This window comes from Staurois parvus, unplaced genomic scaffold, assembly GCF_062004578.1.
Source record: "Staurois parvus isolate SC_StPar_1 unplaced genomic scaffold, SC_StPar_1.0 ptg000669l, whole genome shotgun sequence".
Classification (NCBI taxonomy): Eukaryota; Metazoa; Chordata; class Amphibia; order Anura; family Ranidae; genus Staurois; species Staurois parvus.
The window spans coordinates 541,245-553,824 of NW_028318465.1; the positions used below are offsets into that span (position 1 = coordinate 541,245).

The window sequence follows — 12,580 nt, forward strand, 5'->3', positions numbered from 1 at the left end:
ACTGTTCATGGGCCACAATGAAATGAAATGATTCAGAATTTCATTTTGAATGGCATAATGAACATTTTCCTCCTGCAGACACTGAATGCCAGCGGGAGGGAGAGGAGAAGCCAGCTTTCAGTAGTTGCAAGAGGAAATTGGAGAGGATCGGTTCTTGTATATGCTGTCCCCGCCGCCCCTCCTCTCCAAGCATAAAACATATGATAGCAGGGCCACACAGGCCCCTGGAGCATGTGGTGGGGTCACCACTGCAACCCCGGATGCTACACCATTATTGGGGGTGTGTGGTAAAAACACATCAACTATGGGGTTTTTAAAGGTAAATGAGCCCTTACCGTCCTGAGACACCTAGAAGGCTGTTTTCACACTGCTGCGATGAGGTTTACCCTCACTGTGGGTGCAGTGCACCTGCGGGTTAGCTGTGCTTCGCCAGAGAATTCTATTAAATCTTGCAGGTGTGGTGAACTTTCTGAAAGCGCACCAAATCTGCAATCAGGAGGAACCCACAGGATATAATAGAAGACTATAGCTCAGTGCAGCCAACCCACAGGAAAGCCACACATGCACTGCACCAGCAGATCAGTGTGAACGCAGCCTAACAGTTGTTAACCCTTTTATAGGTGCTAATATGCCCACTGCAAAAGCACAGTGTATGTGTTTAATACACTGACTTTTGTTTCCTCTTCCAGCTTCTGGTGGCATCACTCAGCTGGCAGCAAAAAAGGTCCCAGGCAAAGTGCACTTGGTATCACTCCGCCCGCGACAGAAGTTGGTGCTACAAAGCCCAGATCGTGATCAATGAGTTGCCAAGCCTGGGCATTTGCTTCCCTGGTTTGAGGTCGCAGGCCACATCAGAGGGCTCTGAAGGCCATGGGTTGAGCACCCCTTTAGGACAAAGCTACACTTTCCAGTTGCAGTGCTATGTGGTATCGAATTGTGTTACCTCAACACACATAAAATATTCATATCTTCATATTTTGTGTTGTCCTAATTTTTAATGGAACCACACCTGCAACACAGTAACAGACTACTGTGCCCATTTAGACTGGTCTATTCTCTGGTGTTGCATTAATGTGTGCTGTCGAGCATTAACACGCATTGCTTTAAAAACAGTATTTACATGAGTGTAAAGTATTAACTATCACTTACCCATTTTAAGTTCTAGGTCATCCCTGGGATCTCAATGTAAATTTCTATTGTCTGCAAATGAAGGAAAAAAAAAAAAACACCACACAATCAAAAAACGGGAAAATAAAGACAATACAAATAGTTGTTTCCAAAAAAATCATTAACGTGACACTGAACAATACCCTTACACTTTAAAAATAAGTCATGCGTATCTACTAAACCTCCCTAGCGGTCTGATTATGTCCATATTTCTGTGCTGAAAGCAGTACATTTTTTTGCATGGAAATATGTATTTTTTTTATTGTAGGCCTGTAATTTTTTAGGAATAACTCACTGAAATCTGTCTGAACAAGAGTCTAGTAAACATCCTGGGTAGGATAAAACTTGAAACAGAAAATCATAAATTATAATTTAATAAATAATCATAAAATTATAATAAATTTAATTCAATATAATCAAACCAAAAACACTGAAATTTGAAATATAGCGCCAAGTTCGCACATCGCTGAGCAAAGTCGCAAAATAGTTTTCAGTGTCTGATGACGAATTTCCCCACAAATCATTATCACTCAATTCTGCAAGTGTTTCTGATTTACTATCGCTATTCTCTAGCTGGTCTAAAACCGCTTTTGACCTAAAGGGACACTTTTTGGGCGCCATGGACTTTTCTCAGTTTCCAGGCAGAAAGAACAGTATAAATGCAGGCAGGGCACAGGACAAAATGTATGTGAAATGGTTTGATACAGTAATGTTTTACTATGTCAAATTTCTTTATTAGAAAATGACAGTTTCTAAAAATTTTTTAATTTCCCGCCGGTTCTGTCCCCCGTACATCCCGTACGTCCTGACGCTCGCAGGGACCGGAACACGGAAGCCGGCATCGGCTGGAGGAGATGGCCGGGGACGCTGCAGGGGACGCATCGTGGGAGCGAAGGGCAGGGAATCTCTGAGCAACGCCGCATGGTAAGCCCGAGCGTAACTCGGGGTTACCGCTTTTGGTACTGAAACTTTACCCCGAGTTACACTCGGGAATACCGCCAGGGAGGTTAATGGACCTTTAATCAACTTTTCATGAAATTCTCTTTGTTTTACTGCCTCCTTGTTAATGTCCCCCCTGAGCACCAGAACCTATCATTTTCCCCCCTAACTTTCATTTGTTTGGAACAAGCAGTCTACATTAGCTGTGGTCATGTGCACTGCTCTATGCACCTTGTCTATAGTCCCTCTCAGGAGAGTACAAGAGAGGGTGGCTATGTTCCTTTATACAACGGGACCACCAAAAACAAAACTAGCCTCGTAACAGAAAGTTAGATCAGAGCAAGTAAAAAAAAAAAAAAAAAATGAATTTGGAAATTTGGAGGAGGCAAAGAACAACAATAGAAGGAACTTTTCTGAGTTACAAACAGGGTGGATAAAAATCAATGATAAAAAAAAAAAAAAAAAAAAAAATCAGATTTTTTTGATTTAAAATCGGATTTTTTTTATTTAAATCAGATTTTTTTTTTTAAATAAAATGCTTTTTGAGGAAAATATATTACCATCCAAAGGTTATTCCATCATGAAATAAAGATTAGTTTTTTAATTATGTAGAATAAGGCTGTATATGTTTAATTTTTTTGGTAAATAAATTCCATTAATCCATTCACAATGTCATGCTCTTCCAGAGGTTTATGTAAGATTATTGGGCAGTTTCTCTGCCTACAAAATATTATCACAGATGCTTGGTTTACTTTTGCAGTTCTCAAAACTGAATTTGACTCAGCAGAGATCACATGCCTCTTCTTCACAGCAAAAATGTTATAACATGAACAGAGTTAAGAAAGACCTTAATCCTAACTTCTACAAACCTATGAAAAAACAGAATCAACCCCTTCAGTGCTAAATTTCAAGAAGTTCAGTGAATAGAATAGAAACAATATTTTTCTGATTGTTTGGAGTGGAATAGATCTGCACAAGAAGAAAGTGAAACAAAGTGCGAGGAGGAAGGAGGGGCTGACAGTCTAAGTTTCTTAAAATATATATTTTGTTTAGCCAAATTAGTTACCAAACATGGATGTTTAAGCAAATCACATATGCTGGAATGTTATTGTTTCAGTTGAATAAATCTATTTAAATTGTTATTATTAAGGTAATGATTATTTTTCTCCTTCCTAAGTACAACAGAAAAGTTGTCCAAATATGAATGATTAACCTATGAAACTGGGGATAAAAAAACTAATATGAAAAGATGTTATTCTAAAAAATCTTCATCTACTTGCATATTAAAGTTATACCAGCAAGAATTCGACTTTATGTAGAAAACTATCATTTAAATCAAGCCTTACTGACTAGTGATTTAAATCGTGATTTAAATCAGTTTGATTTAAATCAAATCCACCCTGGTTACAAATATTTACTTTTTTAAACCATAGTTTAGGGTCACTTTAAAAGAGAAGTAGTGGTTTGTTTTTTTTAGCCAGTTATACTTTCCTGGGTGGCTGCAGCATCGGTGTGATGCTGGATCTGTCCGCCAGCTGCAAGTGTGATAACGCGGCAATTAAATGACAGCCGAGTTCTCTCAGTGACTGCCAGTCACCACTCTCTCCTAGGGCCACCCCCCTTCCCCACGCTCACTAGAAAGCTGGGCTCTGGAGGGGGAGGAAGTGGCTGGATCTTTCCTCAGTCTGGACCGGCTAAGTGACTTCAGCCTACTGTCAACTGAATATGGGTCACAGGAGTGCATACACTTTTCTCCTGTGATCCACAGGAGAACAGCAGCCAAAAGAACTTTGGCTGTACTTCTCCTTTAACCGCCGCCCACCATATAAGGAAATGACGGGCGCAAGGAGATTCTCTCATTCCGGGAGGACGTCATATGACGTCCTTCCAATCACAGCTGATCGCATGTAAATAAGGAAATGCCAGTTATCGGCATTCCTCTCCTCACGAGTTATCACGCTGACAGCTTGTGAGGAGAGGAGACATGTACACTGATCATCAAGGCACTGATGATCAGGTTAGCCCCATCAGTGCCACCTGTCAGTGCCCATCAATGCCACATACCAGTGCCCATCTGAGCTGCCTTTCAGTGCCACCTATCAGTGCCCGCCAGTGCTGCCTATTAGTGCCATATATGAGTGCTGCCTTTCAGTATCCATCAGTGATGCCTGTCAATGGTCATCAGTGCCGCCTATCAGTGCCCATCACTGATGTAGCGCACATCAGTGACAGAGAAAAATCACTTATTTACAAAATTTTATAACAGAAGGTTAAAAGTAAAACTTTTTTTTTTTCTTCAAAATTTTCAGTTTTTGGTTTGTCTAGCAAAAAAAAAAAAACCCAGGAGGTGATTAAATACCACCAAAAGAAACCGGTCTCCAAAAAATGATTAAAATTTCATATGAGTACAATGTTGCATGACCGCACAATTTTCATTCAAAGTGCGACAGCACTGAAAGCTGAAAATTGACCTGGGCAGGAAGGGGGTATAAAAGCCCTGTAGGCAAGTGGATAAAGGAAAAGTGCACCTTCCAGCATATGTAGCTTCTCCCTCCTCCCTGTGACAGCCTCCCCATCCTCTCCCTGCACTGTCACTATCTGAAAAACCATTTCACAGTTTCCTGTGAATGAATGCCTACAAGTACAGTCAGCCGCTGTGGCTGATGGCTTGTAGTTCTCATTGAACTGCAAGGGCACTGGTGAGCACTCTGGTACTTCATTGATTCTTCCTGCTCTCTGGTAACTGCCTGCCCATACAAGGTACAGGTAAACAACATGCTGAGAGTCTGCAGGCGCCTGTAGATTCTACCAATGCTCTGCATGCTCCTTTGAAGAAAAAACAAAACATTACATACACACACACACACACACACACTATATTGCCAAAAGTATTGGGACACCTCTCCAAATCATTGGATTCAGGTGTTGCAATCACTTTCATGGCCACAGGTGTATAAAACCAAGCACCTAGGCATGTAGACTGTGTCTACAAACATTTGTGAAAGTATGGGTTGTTCTCAGGAGATCAGTAAATTAAAGCATGGAACTTCAGCAGCATAGGAGGGGAGAAATATATTCGAAAATGGAGACTTTATATTCAACAATCCTTTCCGACTCCAGAGCAGCATCTACTTCTTTGTGACTCAACCTGGAAACACGATCCAGTAGTCTGGATATTCTATATTGCTCCATCCTGTCTTGTTATGATTATGTATCATAGGCATACTAGGCTCATTATGTTGTTACTACTCTCTTACCACTCCTAGTCAGCCAAGCTAAACTTCTATCCAACTATTCTCTCCACCGTTTCCTATATACTTCAATCCCCTTCTAACCTCAACACTTCGTCCTTTCACATCCCCAACCAAGTGAGGCCTTACAACACCTGCAGTACCCTCCACCCCATATTGCCTTCTTCTGCCATCCCCCTAGCTCCTTAATTCACCCTTCATCTTACTACTAAACATATACAATGTCTTCTGGGAAGGACCCCTCCAGCCCGCTCCTACTTCATCTCCCCTTCTCTTTTCTTTTGTCATTCTTCAGTCTAAGCTCTCTCCCACACTTTTTCTCTCTATTGCTCCCTTTAACTTGTCTTCTCTCTCTTTTTCAATCTTCTTTCACATACGTTTTTTTTCTTCTCCCTACAGTACCTTTCGACCCGTATACATGACACTCATCATAGTCTCAGTTCTTCGGCACATAGCCATTACGCCACAACCTGCTATCACCTATATACCTCAGGGTACATTGTCGCATACCTTTACGCATCCTTCTACATCTCTAACTCACAACACCCCTCTCCTTTTTCTCTTTTTCTAAACAGTTTTTTTTTTTTTTTCAGAATCTCTGCTCAGATTTTCCTGATGATACTGCTGCAAACAACTGACTTCTTCCTATTCTGAAAACTCTTCAGAGATATCACATACTTGGTGAATTTCTTTGTTTAGATTATCTATACAAATCTATTACTATTGCCTGTGTTGGTTATTATGTCAGTACAACTACTAAAGATGCTATGTTGTTAAGATACATCCTTGGAATATTTAACCTGCTCAGGTTTTGTAGAATTGAAAACCCAATAAAGATTCTTTAAAAAAAAAAAAAAAAAAACAAGTATGGAACTTCTGGGCCAACTCCACTCATCTTACCAGGTTACACCCATACCTATTAAGGTGTAAAATGGTGCCACGCTGCCCCTCCCCCCAGCATGTACAGCTAGACATTATTTCAATGCCATATATATCAAATAGACAGAAAGTGGGAATGTCTATGCTTAGACATAGATGAAAACTAGAACAGGACAGTATCGTATAGTATAGTATTTCTTCACTATAGCTCAGAGATTCAGCTGTCACTTTCCCCCCAGCTAAAAGAAAGAAAGTTTCCGGTTAGTTTATTTCCCCAAGTTAAAAGAAACAATATTTCCTTTGTTTCTTAAAAAAAAAAAAAAAAAAAGTTTCCTTTAACTCCAGGGAAAGCGACAGCTAATTATGTGAGCTATAGTGAAGAAAAAAAAAAAAACTGCATCGGAATACACTTCATATTGCGAAATAAATTGTTAAACGAGGCATTATTTTCAATGGATTTTCATTCGTAAACCGAAAATTACATTAACCGAGGTACACATATATATATGTAATTTTATCAATATAGCCACAATCTTTTCAACAGTCATAAACCTTCCATTCATGGAGTCTAAGGCTATATGTACACTGCAGCTGATAAACTGACGTTCAGGAGCTTTTCTGCAATTTTTCAGCAGCCCCTGAACTCTAATGTTTTCCTATGTGCCCATGTACACTATGTCATTTACAGGCAGTTGAGTTTACAGTTGTTTTTCGGAACACACCAAACTTGCGTTCAGGAGTAAATTTTATCAGCGTTTCAAAACGGCAAACGCTTGTAAACTTGCCTAACTGCGTTTATAAGAGTTTGCATTTAGAAGCGTTTTTTGATTATTAATTCATGTAGAATTTTAGTAGCGAAAAGCATGCATCATGTTTCAGCCGTCAGCGGGATTCCCACTGACAGCTGAATGAAAAGAAAGAACTGCCGGCAATTAAAAAATAATTTAAAAAAAAAACCCGCATAGGGTCCCCCCTCCCTCCCATACCAAGCCCTTTGGGTCTGGTATGGATTTTGAGGGAAAGCTCCACGCAAAAAAAAAAAAAAACCACCCCAAAAACCATACCAGAGCCTTATCCGAGTATGCAACCCAGCAGGTCAGGAAAACCCTTGAACCATACCAGGCCACATGCCCTCAACGCCCCCAAAGCACCTTGACTCCATGTCACACGGGTGTCAAAGAATGACTCCTGTCTTTTTCATGAATGGGTAGCGTTACCATGTACCCCATACTCATTCACGTGGAGGGGGGGGGGGATCTGGGGGCTTTCAGATTCCGATAAGCCCCCCGCCTGTAGACCCCACAACCAGAAGAGGCCCATGTCCCCATCAACAGGGGACAAATTGCTTTTGGCACCCCCCCATGTTGAGGGCATGTGGCCTGGTATAGTTCCGGGGGGGGGGCGTATGGACTTTGGGGGTGACCCCATGCCATTTTTTTTTTTTTTTTTTTAATTTTGGCGTGGGGCTTCCCCTTAAGATGCATACCAGACTCGAAAGGCTTGGTATGGATGGGAGGGGGGACCCCACGCCGGTTTATTATTTTTTAATTGCCGGCAATTCTCTCTTTTACATTCAGCTGTCAGTGGGAATCCTGCTGACAACTGAAACATTAATGCATGCTTTTCACTACAAAAATACAGCATGACTTGATATAATAACTCATGCGGCATTTTAGTAGCCTTTTTTTACTGAATTTACTAATTTTTCAGTGCATTCTGGGCATTTGGGAAGGTCTCCTGAGATTATCTTTTAAAAACGCTTCTAAAACGCAAACGTGCATAAACGTGGCTAAACGCGCTATGCAAAGGTAGTTAAACTGACATTTTTTGACCTACGTTTTCTAGCAGTTTCCATCATTCAGAAGAGTTTTCCAAACGCCCTGTGTACATGAGCCCTAAGTTTCTTCATCTGTTGAAGATCAACTTTTCGTGCAGCAGCAATCACAGCCTCCCAGGCACTGTTCAGAGAGGTGTACTGTTTTCCTTTACCAAAAATCTCTTATTTAAGACGGGTCCACATGTTCTCAATAAGACGGGTCCACATGTTCTCAATAGGGTTTAGGTCAGGTGAGGAAGGGGGCCATATCTTTCTTTCATCTTTAGGGCCTGTACTGCCTAGCCACGCAGTGGAGTACTTCGATGAATATGATGGAGTATGGTCCTGCATATATATCATAGTCTACTTGTAAGATGCAGACTTTCTTATACCACTGCTTGAAGAAAGCGTCTTCTAAAAACTGGCAAGAGGTTTGGGAGTGGATTCTGAGTTCATTTTCACCCCAGAAAGGTCCAACTGGCTCATCTTTAATAATACCAGCCCATACCAAGACCCAATCTCCACTTAGCTGATGTCTGAGCCAAAGTGCAGCTCTGTGCCCGTTACTCATCCAGCCACAGTCCATCCATCCATCTGGTCTGTCAAGCGTCACTCTCCTCTCATCAGTATATAAAACCTTTGCAAAATCTGTCTTCAGATATTTCTTGGCCCAGTCAGTGGTAGTCAGGTTTCAGTGCTCTTTGCCTTGGCCATGTCTCTGAGCACTGAACACCTCGTACTTCTGTGCACTCCACGTAGGTTGCAGTTCTGGAATATGACAGCACTGGAGGATAATGGGTTTCTGGTAACTCCAGGGTTGATTCTTCTCAAATATTTGGCCGTTAATTTGCGGTTGTTTTTCTTTCTCAACAGATTTCTTGCGACCCTGCTATTTACAACAAAATGTTTGATGGTTCTGTGATCATGCCCCAATATCTTAGCAATTTCAAGAGTGCTACATCCCTCTGAAAGACTTTACAATTTTTGACTTTTCAGAGTCAGTTAAATGTCTTTTTTTGGCTCATTACTGAGGAAAAGAAGCTGCCTAATATATATGCAGGGTGTTGAATTCCTTAGGCCACACCCTAAAAGTTATGGTTTGGTCAAAACACTCAATTGCCTAATTGTGCACACAGTGTAAAAACAATTTTAGTATGAATCTTTTTTGGGGATAGAGCACCATACATATTAGATTTAATGATGTGTATCCCGTTACCTACAGGTGTCTGCTTCTGCTACAAAATGTTGCCCCACTCTGTGCCTCTTCACAGCTGCCGGATATTGTCCTCATTTGCCATCTACCAGCTCTGTGAAATAAAACTGCAGACACAGAAAGGTTACACAGCCTGTTTCTTTCCACTCTCACCTCCATTTACAGAACTTTTTATTATTCTCCCATAATGCATCACCTTCTGTGAAGGGAGGAGCAGTTGAATGACAGGATCTCCACCTCCTACTCACAAACTTTGATGCATTGTGGGAGTGTAGAAAAGATGAATTCTATGAATGGCAGAGAGCAGAAGGGGGTGGACAAGTGGTGCTACTTTTCTATGAAGACGAGGCCACAGATACATTTTACAGCACTGGAAGATAGCTGATGAGGCTGTGAGGAGGCACATAAGATCTGTAGCAGAAGCAGCTGCCGGCAGATAATGGGATACACAACATTATCCATAACTAAATGTGTATGGGGCTGTGGGCTTAATTCACGAACAGATAAACAGCGCATGAAAGTTTGCATTAAAACAATCCATGTGGTATTTATCTCAAAAGTAACCTATTCATACAAAAACATGCGTTATTTAGCAAATCCATTAAATATGTATGTGTTCCAATATTTAGCACTTAAATTTTGCTGTATTTTTTTTTTTTTTTTAATACAGGCCAACGCAGCACAAGAGTATGATAATGCTATAAATGAACGCACACCGAAATGTACCAAAATTATAAAAAAAAAAAATCCTATTGTGACTTTATTCACAGAATCTCCCTTACAATTTCGCCCCGGTTCACACCGGTGCGACTGGTCATGCAATTGGACCGTTCCTAAATCACATGAACCCTATTGTCGGCAATGGAAGCATTCAAATCGGTTCCTGTACTATTTTTGACTTCACACACAAGTCAGGCAAGCCACATATAAAAATCGCACTACTGCAAGTGAAGAAGCATGATTTCAATGTTGCATTTGGTGTGAACTGGGACATATTTACATTCCTGAGCGCAAGGTAGAACATTTCCACACTGAAATTTAGTGGCCAGTGCAAAGTTCCCCTCATTGTTATTTTATACACTCCTAAATTGTTAACTGCCAGTACCACGGAATAAATAAATGTAAGGCTGCTTTTCTCCAGCTCAGTGGATTGCAGGCAGTCTGATGTAAACATACAGTGGAGTCTGTTTACTCCTGGCTGCCTATAGAACAGAGCAGGCTCTGTCTGTGTACATTCTGCAAAGACTGAGCAGACACGGATGTGAAATCAGTCCGCTCCGCAGACAGATTCCCCGCTAATGAAATCAGAGTCCACCCTGTGTGAAAAGAACCAAGGATTTTTTTTTCATAAATTGACTAACACTTGCCCTCCGGAAGATTTAACCCACTTCCTGACCAGGACATTTTTTTATGCGAAAAGTTTCTGCATTACTTTGACAATTGTGCGGTCATGCAACACTGTACCAAAATGTAATTTGTATCCTTTTTTCCCCTCATAAATAGCGCTCTCTTTTGGTATTTGATCACCTCTGCAGTTTCTACTTTCTGTGTTAGAAAAAAAAAAAAAAAAAAAAAAAAAAAGGACTGTCAATTTAAAAAAAAAAAACAGGTTTTTTTTTTCTACTATAAAAAACACACATACATAAATTAAAAATCAAATGTCTTCATAAATTTAGTCCAAAATGTATTCTGCTACATATTTTTGGTAAAAAAAAAAAAATCCCAACAAGCGTATATTGATTAGTTTGCGCAAAAGTTATAGTGTCTATAAACTATTGGACATATAATGGAATTTTTTACTAGTGATTGCAGCAATCAGCAACTTATGGCGAGACTGCGATATTGCAACGGACATTTTTACACTAACCGACACTTTGTGGGAACCAGTGACACTAACAGTGATCAGTGCTAAAAATATACACTGATCACTGTACTAATGACACTGGTTGGGAAGAGGTTACCATCTAAGGTGATCAAAGGGTTAACTGTGTGCCTAGATATGTGATTGGTGTACACTAGATGGTGATGGTACAAGAGGAAGTGATGGATCCTCTTCTCAAATCTGCAAGGACACACAATGGATCACTTTCTCCTGTTAGGCATAGCTGTGTTCTTCTTCCCTGTGTTTGCTTTCTCACTGCCTGATTTAAGACTGCTAAAAGGGTGAAGGGAAAGTGGTTAATTATCTATTTAATGCTTTTTTATTTTGCAGTATTTACCTCACATTCCATATTTTACTTTGATGAACTGTCTTATCTCACACAATATTTCCAAAAAATAAACAAACAATTATTAAAGCAATTTGTGTTAAGCTGGTCATACATAGTTGAGTTTTTTTTTCATTCAGCCAGCCGAACAAAAAAAAAAACTACCAATTTCCCCATTCACACATAGACATGGATGGGAAAATCCTTCCTGCTTTGTCTTTGTATTCTGACAGCAGTACACCCCTGTTGTCAGAATACACAGATTAGAACTTCAGGCCACTGGCTGCATTCACTGATCAAAAGTTGGTTTTCCAGCAGGACCGTTTAACAGAAAGAACAATGGCACCCACTGCTGTCTCTGAGCCAATGAGGGGAGGAGGGAGAGAGAGCCTCTGCACATCGCTGTATCGAGAACAGTTTCAGGTACGTATTTAGGGGGAGCTGCATGCAGGGTGGTTTACCTTAATGCTTTAAAGTTTCTCTACACACACACACCAGAAAACTATCAATAAAAGTTGTATTACATGCTGTTCATACTCAGTCACTATGACATTCATTTTCTGTATTCCGCAAAAAATCTGGTTGATCCTGCTACTGTGTATCTCCACCTTCTGTTCATGTCCCCAATTCAGCTGGGGATTTTGCTGTAGTAAAGGCAACTCTGTACATGCTCAGTTTCCAGTGAGTTTCTATGCTGAGCATTTCCTCCCTATCTGAGCAGCCCATGTGACTATAGAGTCACACATGTGCCTGTATACACAGTGGTAAATGACAGCCATTCCCATCCTCCTCCTCCATGCCCACTAACCAGCTAAACAAAATAGGGGTGAGATATTACATTTAGATTAATGGAGGAATCGGTTCCCTCATATTCTTAGGCCAGCGGGGCGTGACAGTCTGTGAAAGCAGAAATCCACCCACACCATGTTATTTCCACAAAACAAAGATTTGATATCAAATATATATTTGTATGCCAATTTAAAACAGTTTGATTTTATTTATACTAATTATTCCAAAGACTGGCTTTTTTTTTAATCATCATCCACATACAGAAATAGAAGGGACAATGTAAACTAGAAAAGCTACAATTTCTGGGGAAATTGTGTGA

General features: G+C 40.4%; 1 protein-coding gene across 2 annotated transcripts in view; it reads right to left on the bottom strand.

The window, feature by feature from the left end:
* SENP1 (SUMO specific peptidase 1) overlaps positions 1 to 12,580 on the bottom strand; it is a 67,237-nt gene that overhangs the window by 49,239 nt on the left and 5,418 nt on the right. For both annotated transcript variants that reach the window (XM_089652032.1, XM_089652033.1), the window contains exon 2: positions 1,150 to 1,200. In XM_089652032.1, coding sequence (XP_089508158.1) covers positions 1,150 to 1,153 — 4 coding nt within the window. In that variant the 5' untranslated portion in view covers positions 1,154 to 1,200. The remainder of the gene's footprint in view (positions 1 to 1,149; positions 1,201 to 12,580) is intronic.